The 14,100-nt window shown below is 48.6% G+C and overlaps 1 protein-coding gene across 1 annotated transcript; it reads left to right on the forward strand.

The window, feature by feature from the left end:
* Window positions 1–8,128: 8,128 nt before the first annotated feature.
* Window positions 8,129–13,793, forward strand: LOC140629573 (uncharacterized). The gene is made up of 6 exons (XM_072819071.1): window positions 8,129–8,210; window positions 8,274–8,356; window positions 8,462–8,810; window positions 10,700–10,843; window positions 11,750–11,829; window positions 13,443–13,793. Exons 1-6 carry the CDS (start codon window positions 8,129–8,131, stop codon window positions 13,533–13,535), a joined length of 831 nt encoding a protein of 276 aa, XP_072675172.1. The 3' UTR covers window positions 13,536–13,793.
* Window positions 13,794–14,100: the final 307 nt, after the last annotated feature.

The raw sequence follows: 14,100 nt of genomic DNA on the forward strand, positions 1-14,100 counted from the left end.
AGTAGTAACATGGTGGAGAGCTAGCTAAGTCAGAAACACAAAAGGTGTCATTTTAGCTGGGCAGCAGGTTAAGGTACCAGATACTGGATACCAATCACATGCAGTCATCCCCAGAGGTGACTGGAGAAGCACTTGGAGTTGATTCTTAGTTTGGCCTCCAGAATGTTCTCACTGGAATGAAAGCTGGATGGACTAATGGCAGTGAGGTATCTGAGAAAACATAGCCCCCATTCAAAAGGGCTGCCAGAGGAAACGGTGTCCATAGGGAAATAGAGTTTCTAAAAATGTGGCTTTGTGGGGATCCCTGGGTGGCTCAGTGGTTGAGTGCCTGCCTTCGGCCCAGGGCGTGATCCTGGAGTCCTGGGATTGAGTCCCACATCGGGCTTCCTGCATGAAGCCTGCTTCTCTCTCTGCCTGTGCTCTGCCTCTCTCTCTCTCTCACACATGAATAAATAAATAAAATCTTTTTAAAAAAAATATGGCCTTTGGACCTCTAAACTCAAACATCCTTGGGATGCTTATTTAAAAGGCTGATCTTCGGATCCCTGGGTGGTGCAGCGGTTTAGCGCCTGACTTTGGCCCAGGGCGCGATCCTGGAGACCTGGGATAGAATCCCACGTCGGGCTCCCGGTGCATGGACCCTGCTTCTCCCTCTGCCTGTGTCTCTGCCTCTCTCTCTCTCTCTGTGTGTGTGACTATCATAAATAAATAAAAATTTTTAAAAAAATAATAAAAGGCTGATCCTGAAAAATAAGCAAATTAATTTTAAAAGCTGATCCTGAACATCTCCCCTGTCAAAAACAAACCAAACCAGGCATACTTAAAGTGGTCCAGACAGATTTCCAAAGTAATAGAATATTGCAGTGGCACAGGGAAAAGGGTTCATCATGAACAGAACTCAACTGGGATAAGTACAGAGGTGACTGAGTATTGCACAGGGAGATTGAGGGACTAGGGAAGGGAATGAGTAGGGGCTCCATAGTCAGAAGCCAAAGATTACAAAAGGCAGGAAGGGGGTTAGCCCATATGAAACCATCTGGATTTGCTAACTGGCACTTACCAAAGCTAGACTCCTACTCTCTCACAGAAACTGGGAAACAGGGGCCCTATCTTCAGGTGGTGGCTGGAATAAGCAACAAATTCTTTAGACAGCCTTGAGTTTCACGGGCAGGCACTTTAAGGGAGACTGGGGTCTTACTAGGGCAGTGGTCATGAGCTGCTGAAAACTACGTTAGTGTTTGTTCAAGTCTTCACAGGCCAAATAAGGTTGAATCAAGAAGAGGGCTCAGAGGAGCCTGGCTAGAGTTTAGAGAAAGAATCTGTTACCATTCAGATGCCCACCCCTCCTGAGCTGATCTCCAAAACAGAGGGACCATTCTAACAAGACTGTTTATGCTCACCAAACTACTGGCGTAGTTAGTGCAAAGAGAACCAGGAGGTGGAGCAGAGGTTCCCTGGCTTCTTCAGGACCAGAGGTCAGCAGGGATTTGAGGCAGGGCAAGACAGACTGAAGATGACCAAAAGGCACGACTGAGATTCTCACCCTTGGCGTCTCAAAGAGTCACACTGGCTGGCTGCTGCCACTATGGAAATCAGGGCCTCTCAGTCCTGGGAAGCGCCAGGCATGACCAGCTCTGGCTCCTGAGGTCCTAGTCAGGGTGAGATGTTGTTGAGACCTGGGCGACAGTGGTGGGGCACCCCCTGGGGGTGTGGGAGGAGGCACACCCATTCAAGAAGAGGAAAGGTCCTGAGGTCTGAAGCAGAAGCAGGAATGGTGCTTCAAGGTGAGCCTTAATGTGTTCCAGTGTAGCACTGGAGAGGGGTCTGGCGCCACACTGTGGAGTGTTTCAGCTTACAGGGCCAAGGGAAATGAAGACTTCAACCGGTGAACAATACAAAGGCTTCATGTAGAGAGGGCTACACCCTACAATGGTGGAGCAGTAAAATAGGAGGAGCCTGGCTCCCTGACACATGAACCACCAAACTAGCCCTGGATTACAGTACTTAACCAGATCATTATATGAGAGATCAGTAAGCTTCTTTTTTATTTAACCCACTGCTGTGTTGGGTCTCTACTACAGTGGCTGAACCTATAGCCTAATAAAGGTTAACCAATAACGTTATAACCAATAACGTGTATTGGTTATCTTTCGCCACAACAATGCTAACTAATAAACCATCCCCAAACTCAGTGAACTGGAATACCGGTTCTCACAGGATGGCTGGTCCAGCTGTACTTGAATGCTCTGCTGGCTGGGTCAGCACTGCTTCTCCGTGCTAGTCTGCAGATCAGCAGGGCTAGCTAGCTCTTTTCCACCTGGGTGGGCTCTGGGGCCCAGGCTGAAGAGGCAGCGGCAACCCGAGGGAAGCATATGAGGCCAACCAGAAACTTCATTGGGCCTCTCCAAGCCTAGACACAGAACTGTCATACTTTCATTTCTGCCTAGTCCATGGGTCCAAGTAAGTCACATGGCCAATCCCCGAGCCAGGGGACAGGAAAGTACACTCTGCCCACAGAGAGACACAGCAAGAGTGTGGGTGCAGGGAGGGCCAATAATCCTGTCTACTCAGGATGTGACCGAGTCCTGGTTTAGAGACTACACACCAAGGCCCCGCTCTTCTAGGTGTCCCTGTAAATGCAACAGAGTGAAAGATAGCACCCATCAATGTGAAGGCCCCACCGCAGTTATCTGTTAGGTCAGGAACCCTGACGAGGCAAGAATCCCATCTTCCTCTCCCCAATGCCTAGTAGCGGACCCTGCCCACGTGATGCCTCAGGGATCTTACTGGATGAATTTTAGACCATTTCTTCATTCTCCACATATGATTTCCTTATGAAATACAGACTGACCTCCTAAAGGTCAACACATAGTACTATGAGTTTGCCCCATAGCCTGCATAGGGACTGTGCCATTAGGAGCAGGAATTTGTACCTAGATCCTGTCTACACCAAAAACTGTATCCACTGCCTCCTACAGGGACCTCCAGAAGTAAGGGCTTCTACAAGTTAAACATCAAAACAGGGTAGTGAGGGGAGCCTGGGTGGCTCAGTTGGTTGAGCGATCTTACCTTAGGTCATGATCTCAGGGCCTGGGATCAGCCTGTGTGGAGCTCTGCACTGAGTGGGGAGTTTCCTTGAGGATTTTCTCTGTCCCTCTACCCCTCCCCTGACATTCTCTCTCAAAATACATAAATAAATAAATGAATGAATGGATCTTAAACAACAGGGTAGTGAAATTTCTTTCTCTATAGGTCTTTTGAAACTGGAAAGATTCTGATTGCCTGAAATATCTTCAGAGGGAGGCTGTCAAAAGGCACGACTCTAGTGGGAGATCTGCATGGGCTTGGGACAATTTGAAGAACAGTGAAATTGACCATCAGAGCTCCCATGGCTCCACAAGGTCCCTGGCCCCCTCATCATCTGTTTTGCTAGATCTCAGGGCAAAAGCAGAACTGGCCCAAGATGCTCTACCTTAATGCTGCCTTTCCCTGCAGACTTCTCACTGCAAAGGAGAACCACTTGAAGAGAGCCAGGATAAATCCTAAAGAATGCCACCATCACCACTGAATTCCAGACATGGGCATGTGGGTGGAAAATATATTTTAGGGCAGTGACTCATGGTAAGTTGCTTCCTCCAGTCCCTAAATGGTACTATTCAATGTCAAGCTACCTCAGGCTCTGGCTGATAAAAGCAGAGGGAGAGGGAACCTAGTGTCGTGAGCTGTGCTGGTCAGGATACATATACATATACATATACATATACACATACACATACATATACACATACATATACATATACACATATACATACGTAAATATATACATACATAGACGTTTTGTATAACTTGCCCAAATTTATGAAGACCATATGTATCAGTCACTGCTCTGTACGCTCCAAGTGAAAGAAATCCAACTAAAATATGTTTGAACCAAAAATGTCATACAGTGAATTAGCTTATATAACCAGGAAGCCTAAGTACTTAAAGCTGCCTGCATCTAGGGTTCAAACAAGTCATCTTCTCCCCATCTATCCCTCAACTGTGCTTTCCTTTGGCTTCAGGCTCTGAAGGACGCAGACTCCAAGACTGCAAACATGGTCATTCATCATTCTAACTCTACACCAAAGTAGAGAAAGCCCATCCTCAAAAGTCATCTTTTTGGGTTGCTTGGAGCTGTATCTTGGAGGCGAACAATAGTTACATAATCACAATTCTGTAAACACTATCAATTATCAGGAAAGAGTGGCATAACTAAACCCCAAGAACGGACAGGGGTGTTAAAGAACTAACTCCTTGCCTGTGATAATAGGAAGTCCACAGACAGTGTCTAAAATGGATAAATCCAAAGCTAGAATTACCAAGATAGGTGGGGAGATAAGCACCAGAAGATTCAGCTAGAAGTAAGCATGCCCAGTGAGCTGGCTCAGGAGGGAAGGTGGGGATGGTCAAGGGGAAGAAACTGCTGTGGGTCATTATGTTTCCTCACCATTTGATGTCATACTATTTGAACTGTAAACTATATATAATAATAATAACTATTGGGGAATTTTAAAAATTCATTATTTTTGTCCAGCTTTATTGAGGTATAATTGACAAATTAATAATTAGAAAGAGAGCCAGGATAAATCCTAAAGAATGCCACCATCACCACTGAATTCCAGACATGGGCATGTGGGTGGAAAATATATTTTAGGGCAGTGAAGATGACTAGCTATAGGGCACCTAATTCTAATTGCCATATTTTAAAAGAGTGGGAAGAACCAACTTCCTACAACAGAATCCAGGGGGAACATTAGCTATTCCACTTTTGAGAGAAATGGTTGCATTAGTCCTTGTTTGATGACTTTAGTCAGCTGCCAAGTAAGGATATATCTGGGGTTCAAATAAGAAAGCCTCTCAAAAAATGGAAAAAAAAAAAAAAAAAAAAAAGCTCCCACTCCAGTGTTCAGAAAGCAGTTAAAAACAGATCTGACTGGATTGGGAAGGTGAGAATTAGCCCAAACTATAATAATAATATAGCTAGTCTTTTTTTTTTTTATTTAAGATTTTATTCATCCAGGACTGCCCAGTTGGCTCAGCGATTTAGCGCCGCCTTCAGCCCAGGGCGTGATCCTGGAGTCCCGGGATCGAGTCCCAAATCAGGCTCCCTGCATGGAGACTGCTTCTCCCTCTACCTGTGTCTCTCTGCATCTGTGTGTGTGTGTGTGTGTGTGTGTGTGTGTGTGTGTGTCTCTCATGAACAAACAAAATCATTAAAAAAAAATATTTATCCATTTGAGAGAGCAAGTGAGGGCACGAGCGAGGGTGGGGGCACAGGGGAGGGGCAACAGACTCCCCACTCAGTAGGGAGCCTGTTGTGGGCTGGACCCCAGAACCCTGGGATCATGACATGAGCCCAAGGCAGAGGCTTAACCAACTGAGCCACCCAGGTGCCCTATAGCTAGTCATCTTCAAGTGTTTCCAGCAGGCCAGAAACTCTCCTAAGGATATTATCTTAATCCTCAGGTCAACTGATATTTTCCCCAATTTACAGATGAGGAACTGAGGCTCAGATAGTTTTGGGAACTTACCTGAAGTCACACCCTCTGGCCCCTCTGCCTGAGGCTAGGAGGCCATAGTGTGTTGTGCCTTTACTTCTGTTTTCTAATTGCCAATCTTCAGGGCTATATCTCAAGGGGCCCGTGAAAACCATAGCTTCACATTGCTTGGTTGTCCTGAACGCCCACACTAGTGTAGGGAAGGTCCTGTAAACAGTATGGGGTAGAGCTGGTGTTCAAACCTAAGCATTACCGCCTACCAAGCCCACTTGCTCTGCCACTGAACTATGTTAACTCTCTAATTAGAATTAGAGTTGGGTGAGAGTCCTCCCTCTACCATTTATTTATTAGTTCTGAGGCCCTGGGACCCCAAGTTACTTAGCCTCTCTCTGAAGCCTGTTTTCTTATCTGTGCTATTGAAGATAACAATGGCAACCTACCTTCCCAGTGGTTGACAAGGACCAATCACAATTCCTATCTAGCAAACAATAGAAGCTTCTCTTTTGCCCAAATGTTAATAATCCCTTACCCCTCAGCTCCTAAAATAAGACAAAGGTTCTTATGTTTTCTTATGCTTTGGATCCGCTGGTGCTGAGGGCAGAGGACAGCAGAGGTGGTTAGGCCTAAATTCTTGGACCCCATCCCAGAGTGACTCTCCAGGGAAGGGATGGGGTTCAGGAATCTACACCTTGGACCTGTCTGCAGGGAATTCAGATACCTGCAGTTCTCCTACCTGGCTTTTTAAATAAGTCTGTGGAGTTCTTGAAATCTAAGCTGACAGACCAGTGGCCTGTGAGCTGAGTTTGCTAGTGTTTGAGCCCTTCCTGCACAGGCCTCCAGCTGTGTCTGCATCCTTCCTTTCCCCCCTCATCCAATCTGTCTTTATCTCCCCTCCCATCCTAGCCCCATCCCCTTACTCTGTTCTTAAGTCCAACTTCCTCTCCACTCTTGGGGACCTCCCCTGAGCTCAGCCTGCACTCCTACCCACCAGCCACTTCTCTGCCAGTCTCTTCACCTGCAATGCCCCTTCCTCTATCCACCTGCAAGACTCAGATAAAAGCTGCCTCTTCCAGGATAACCTTCAAGCTCTCTTCTCTTTGCATGTGACTTTATTACTGTTCAAATGATAGAGCAGTGTGAATTTTTTTTTCTGGCTGGAAACTACCTCGTGGACTCATGGCCCATGAATGGTAAAAATGTGCACCAGAGCAAGATGAAGAGAGGAAGACAAGCAGCGGGGCTGAGAGGCCTGAGAAGTAAGAGAAGACCAAGAGACAAGGGCTGGGCTCCTGAAAAACCAGACAAAAGATTACTATGTGGGGTTCCCACAGCTTTTGCAGACAGTGGCTGTGCAAAAATTCATTGGAAGAACTGAGGAATAGTGCTCACTTCGGCAGCACACATACTAAAACTGGAAGAACTGAGGAATATTGCTTGCTTGCTCCATTTGGGGGAGGGCATGCTTGAGTCAAGACACTGATGGTATTGATGTGCTAATTATTACCAGAAACACTATCCTTTTGCCTAGGAAATGGGATTTCCCTAGTAAATCCCTTACTTTCCACCTTGTTCAACACCCAGAAAATACTTTGCCTCTATCTCTTTATTCCTAACTTCCTCCTCAACTACTTTTTTAAATATTTTATTTATTTATTCATGAGAGACACGGGCAGAGGGAGAAACAAGCTCCATGCAGGGAGCCTGATGGGGACCTATTCACGGGTCTCCAGGATCTGGCCCTGGGCTGAAGGCGGCGCTAAACCGCTGAGCCAACCGGGCTACCCACACGTCAACTATTTTTTTATTTTATTTTATTTTATTTTTAAATTTTTTTATTGGAGTTCAATTTGCCAACATACAGAATAACACCCAGTGCTCCTCCCATCAAGTGCCCCCCTCAGTGCCCATCATCCAGTCACCCCCACCCCCCGCCCACCTCCCTTTCCTTCTCTGATTGACTTACTTCACTCAGCATAATACCCTCCAGTTCCATCCACGTCGAAGCAAATGGTGGGTGTATTTGTCATTTCTAATGGCTGAGGAATATTCCGTTGTATACATGAACCACCTCTTCTTTCCATTCATCTTCCGATGGACACCGAGGCTCCCCGTCCTCAACTATTACCCATACTGAATGCACTCAGCCTCATCTAGTCTGAAACCGAGAAGTGGTTCTCACTCCCGGAGAGATTATTACCAGAGAAGCAGCCCCCACACACTCAGGTGCCACATCTCCACCAGCCATTTTTTTTTATAAACGGCAACGGGCACTGAACCCGAACCTTCCCAGAAACGGTCACAGAACCCCTGGCCCAGGTCAGTGGAGCTTGCTTCCAAGAGGTGCCCTGTTCCCAGGCCAGCCCTATAAATACTCCCAAAGTCCCCCTGGACATGCAGTTAGTAGTACCTCTGCCTCTGGGCACTGTCCCCACACTCAGGCCTACGCTCCCCGCTGGACCAAAGCCTGCAGGTGAGAAGTGACCAAAGCAGACATCCCCCCTCTCACACACTTTGGACCTTTTGTTCTGAGTCCACCTGCAAAAGAAATGTCAACTCTACCGAGGAAAGCAGACACACAAGTACCTGGCTAGATGAGAAGAACCAGATCCTCCAGGTTTGTGCCTCAGGGGCTGATGGGCAGGTACCTGAGAAAGTCCCGAGGAGGAGGGAGCGGTGAGCTAAAGACGCCCTGTTGGTACAAGATAGGGTCAAAACACGTATACTTTTTTCCCTCAGAGCCCCCGGGCTGCAAGCACCACCAGCGCCCATGCCCTCAGGGAGGCAAAAATAGCGTAGACGTCACTGGTCTGATTTTACCAGTGGGAACCTACCCCTCAGGAGGCCAACGTTACACGCATGGCGCTGCGGCCAGGCGAGATCACGGACCCAGAAGCCGGGATCTAGTCTGACGCAGACACTGCTAGAGGCGGGCCTTGGGCCAAGCTCCTCTTAGGTCGGTGACCTCGCTTAGTGGCCTCACCTCTGCAGGCGGATCTCCCTCTCCCCTTAGTGGAGTCCAAGCCTCCCAGACCGCTCACCCGCTGGCCGTTGGGGAACTCGGCTTCGGGAACGTTGGCCCCGCCCCGCGGCTCCTCCCGCCCCGCCATTGGCTCCGCGGGCCGGGGGCGGGGCCGAGCGCCCAACCGCCGGGTTGGCGTCAGGCGCCTCGAGCGCAGTTTCCGGGCGTCGGTGGCGGAGAGGCCGGAGCGTCGGGTCGGAGGCTGAGAGGCTGCAGCGGCCAGGAGCGACCCCGCCCCCTCCCCGCTCGCTCTGGTGAGTCCGGGGTCAGGGGGAGGAGGGGGGAGGGGGGCGGGGTCGAGATGCGAACGGGCGGCGGGCGCGTTCCGTGGTCCCGACCCCTGGTCGCCTTTGCGCTGTCCTGCTTCAGAACCCTTTGCCTTCCCCGTTGTAAGCCCGCGCCCTACCCCCTCGGAGCCGAGCCTTCAGCCGGCACAGCCCCTGCTGACCGCCCCCTCCATCTTCTCCCGACGGGGACCCGAGCCCAGCACGTACCCCCACCCCCTCGCCCCTGGCGTCGCGTAAATGCAGCCACGCTCTTGACCCCCTGGGAGTCCAGTTCCAACCCCGAGCGCAGACACATCCCTCCTCCGCCCTCTGAGGCATCACATCCTCACCCCTCAACCCCTGTGGCAATCCCCGTGCTCCACGCCAACCTCCCCTGAGCCCCACCGCTATGGCTTTCCCCTTTTCTGACCCAGCTTTCTTATCCCAGTCCCGGAAGGTCTGCTCAGCCCTAACACCCACCTCCACCCACCCTTATTCAATGCCTGCCATCCAAGCGGATGCCCTGTTGAGCTCACCCCCTTCTTGATAGCTCTGATCTCTGCCCTATCCCAAGTCTTCGATGCATCTTCTTGTCCACACCGACTCAAGCCCTCACTTCCCAGCCCACCACATGCTTTCTTTCCACCTGCAGCCATCCTGAGAACACTTCATCTTTGCTAAACTGCCCCCGACTCTTGCCGCCCCAGTTCCTACCACCCCAACCCAATCTTCTTAAAATGAGGCCTCCATGCCCCCATCTCTTCCTCTCAGCTCTGTGCCCATTCTTCCCTTAATGCGGTCCCCATCTGATCTGAAAACTTAGTGCAGTCTCTTGCCAGCCCCACCTGCTGCCCCCCAACAGCCAATCCAGGTGCTTTTTCAGAGCCGGGTAGTTACTGAGTAGCTCCATTGCTACAGGGCCTCAGATGGTAAGTAAGTGTGGAGGAGTAGAGATCTATGTCCCGTGGTTCAAGAGGTTTTCCTGAATGTCTGCGCTCCTGCACCTGTCCTCAAGGATTGTGTTTCTAGCATTCATATTATGTTACTTGTGTTGGCTGCTGCAATGGTACCTTATCATCCAAATACCTGGAAGGTGAGGGATGGCTACTCATTCAGCCTGGGACACTGGAAGCTTATCACTGTCTTTTGGACTGTAATCTGTAGAAACTCAGGGGGTTGCACTATGTGGGGTTGGCTGTGGTCACAGACCCATGCCCATGAAGGTTTTCCTGGCATTTAGAGACGACCCTCACCCGGGGCTCCTCCCAGCCAGAGCTGATTGCAAGTTAGTCCCAGTACTGAACACAGGGAACACAGTACTAGACGTGATGTTACATGTCGGGAAGAGTGTAGGTGAGTGGATCCTGGGGAAGCTGATGGCTAGGTGGGTTTGGAGGCTTTTGAATTGCTTCCTCTTTTTGTAGGTGCTGGATCGTTGAGTTTTGACCATTTGGATTGCCCTTGAACTGAGAGAGCCAAGTTCCCCCAGAGTATCTAGACATTCAGGAGGCACCCAGGCCCATTTGTTAACATTTATAATTTATAATTTCCTGGGCTTTTTGGATACACATCCCCTCTAAGTTCTGGTACCAGGCCCAAAGGGATTGGCTGTTTGACAGTAATTGTAAAGGGCCCCAAAGAGACCCATTGTCTTTGCTTGCCATTTATAGTCTCACTTCTTTGAAAATTGAATGCCTGTCTACCTTCAATATCCCTCCGTAAAAGTGCCTATCCTCTTGTCTTTCTTCCGCTTCCTGATCTCCCTCTCTCCATCTCCCTCCTCCTTCAGCTCAATAACCCTAAAAACAAACAAAAAAAACCCACTCTTTTAAAAACATAAAACCCTCTTCTAAAAACCCTCTTCTCCCTGTTTGAAGGGCTATGTCTGGCTTTTGTGGAAAGCAGATTCAACATATCGAAGGGAAATGAAAACGCAGACGGCAGCTTCCAGATCAACAGCCATTACTGGTGCAATGATGACAGGAGTCACTCAGAAAACATTTGCCACGAGGACTGTCAAGGTCTGGCCAGGGCTCCAGGGTGGGAAAGCTCTACTCACAGGACTTCTATTCCTATGCAAGGCCTGGGAATGTCCCCAGAGGGACTGCCCATGGAGTCCAGGAATGTTTTTGCTGAGCAGAGGACTTGACAAGTGGCTGTAGTGCCCATCCACTTAGCAGATTCTTTGGTGTACGGGTTCTAGAAAAGCTCTGCATAGTTAATAGCAGAGCAGGAGCAACAGCAGCAGCCAACATTTCTTGAGAGTGTGTTATATACTAACCATTTTACCTGCAGAGCCCATTTTACCCAGCGTTTCATGTGATGGAAACTATTATGCCCACTTTTCAGATGAGCAAACTGAGGCTCATAGAACCAGTGCCGAATTCCAGGCTGGTGGCCCTGAAGGCTCCACTCTAACCATCAAGTAAAAACTTTGGCCAATGTCTGATTAAAGGCCAAGTGCAAACTGCCCACCTCAGAGCCGCTCCAGGAGGCTCCATAGGTCCATGACTTGGACCTTCTCTCCTCTTTCATACTCTGATTCATATCCCGAGACTCTTCATCTGAAGAGCCTCCCTGATCAGGCAAGATTTACCTTGGTCTCTATGCTGCCTGTTTTGACATCTCCTCTCCCTAGAAACCCTCAAACGTGGCATGAACTACCATCTACCCTGACTAGGAAGTATGGGGGTAAACAGTTGTCCTGTGCCTCCTGCCAGAACCCAGGCCACTCCCTATCCCCATTGTGGGGATGTCTAAATAGGCCTCTGGGAGGGAGGCTTTGCCTAATCTGGAAATACTCAGCCCCTGGGGGGTACATGCCAGCGCAGGGACAAGCCAAGGGAGAGAGAGCTTGCCTCAGTCTTAGTCCTCTGTTCTCACAGGTGCGCTCTCTCTCTCTCTCTCTCTCTCTCTCTCCCTTCCAGACGTACTGAGCCTCAATCTTCTCTCAGCCATCAGCTGTGCAAAAAAAGATTGTCTCTGGAGCAGGGGGTATGAAGAACTGGTGAGGAGAACACTGTGGGACTAAGTTAGCAGCCAGAGCACTGGGAAGGTTGTAGTGACAGAGAAAGGCACAGTAGGCAAGGACTAGACCCTTTTATAGCCTAGAAAAATGTGGGAGAGTGGCAGGGCTTGGAACTCTGACTTACAATACCCAGGATCTGGGTCTTTCTCTGATGTACTAAAATTATTTTAGAGGGGGCGTCTGGATGGCTGAGTCAGTTGAGCGTCCAACTCTTGATTTCCACTCAAGTCATGATCTCACACTCATGATTCAAGCCCCATGTCAGGCTCCACACCAGCACAGAGTCTGCTTGGGATTTCCCCCTCTCCCTCTGGCCCTCACCCCGTTAGGGTGCTCGCTCTCTCTCTCTCTCTCTCAAAATAAATAAATAAATAAATATTTGGGTGCCTGGGTGGCTCAGTGGTTGATCATCTGCCTTCAGCTCAGGTGGTGATCCCCCAGGGCCTGGGATCGAATCCCACATCAGGGAGCCTGCTTCTCCCTCTGCCCATGTTTCTGTCTCTCTCTGTGTGTCTCACATGAATAAATAAAATCTTTAAAAAAAATAGATCTTTAAAAAATAAATAAATAAAACTCTTTTGGATGCAGTAACAAAGTAACTCAAGTGAGTTGAGGGAGCTGTATCCTGAGGGCACAAGGTGTCTCACTGAGCTTACACAGGTGCGGCTAGACCTCAGAAGGTAATGGAAGCAGAGCTGGAAAGTGTCAGCCAGCTTTTCCTGGCAAGTTTCTGCCTCCTGGTGCATTTGCTTCACTACTTTCTTGGTAGAGAGCAGCATTCTCTGCTCCACATTCCACAGCACAGACTCTGGCTGCCCCAAGTGGATGGGCTAATGTCCTGAGCAGCAACAGAGACTGCCTAGGCTTAGTCCCTGTCCAAGTGCCTGGGATAAAGAACCTGATTGGTTCAGTTTGGATGCAGATCCCTGCTTGGTTCCATCAGCTGGAGGCCTGGGAGCAATTGAGCTATACCTTCATGGTTGCCACAGGGTCCCCTCTCGCTAATTGGCAGCAACGTTTTCTGTAAATGTAAATGCCCCTGTCAGCATTTGTCCACGACGGTGGACATTAGGATGTTTACTTTACTTTTCTGAGCTTCAAACCAGATATACACAGAATACAACTGGCTGTATATACAACTGGCCAGTTGACTACAACTGGCCTCCAGGCGTCTGTGAGGATGGAGGGAGTTAAGTGCCTTGCCTACTCTAGAAACACCACGCACAAGGGACACTGATGGCTATGAGGGCTGACCTGTTCTGGAGGAAGAGTCAATGGTTGCACCTGAGATTGATTATTTATTTATTTACCTTTTAATTTATTTAGTATCTTTCATCCTTCTACAATGGTGCTCTCCTACTTCAGAGGAAGAGAAGGATTTGAAAATGTGGAAGCATATCGGGTGGGGGAAGTAGAGGACAAAGACCACAGATAGGGGAAATTTAAGGGAAGAATCAGAGGGCCAGGGGGGACAAAGCAGAGAGCTAGGAATGAAGGGGATTCTGAGCACTGCTCTAAGATCTGGGTCATGTAGGTGCAGAAGGAGCTTACTGAGTGGTAAAAACAAGAACCAATCTGTTTTCTTTCCACAGGGTAGCATGGAGGTTGCACTGTGCAGGCCGGCCACTCTCCTACTGGATGACAGGATGTTTCTCGGGATGAGACAGGACACAGGGCTGCCGTAGAGTCATTCCAGAGCTCCTCTTCTCACTCAGGAATTCATTTCTCCTTCCTCTTGCCTCTGCTTCAGGTTATTTTCTTTCCTTCCCATTTACCAATAAACCTGACCATAGCCCCCAGGAATAAATGGTTTTCTCGGGCTTCCTCCTTGTACCTGTCTGGGCCCAGGCCTCTGGTTCTGACTCTCATTTGCAAACCAAGAGGACCACAATGAAGAAGTTGTTATATTTGGATAATTATTAAAGCATTCCTTGTGCAAAGAATGTGTTGATTTGTTCATTTTTAATTCTAGATATATTCCAGTACCTAATCTAAGAGTGTGGCAGGCACTAGAAGAAGGAAAATAAACCACAACTATTGTTCTTGAGGTGTTTATAAGCTACCCAGAGAAGCGGAGACATACTCAACCAATGGGTATAATAATTGAGTGGATACATACAATGAATACAATGGATAATGAGATGGGTAATAAAATCTACAATTTTTGGGTTAAAACAGTATCAGGATCCCGGTTATTCCTCCAAAGCCAACTACTTTCAGAGTAAAAGAAGATTCCGAAGAAGATAATGG

The sequence above is a fragment of the Canis lupus genome (genome assembly GCF_048164855.1).
Source record: "Canis lupus baileyi chromosome 16 unlocalized genomic scaffold, mCanLup2.hap1 SUPER_16_unloc_3, whole genome shotgun sequence".
NCBI lineage: Eukaryota > Metazoa > Chordata > Mammalia > Carnivora > Canidae > Canis > Canis lupus.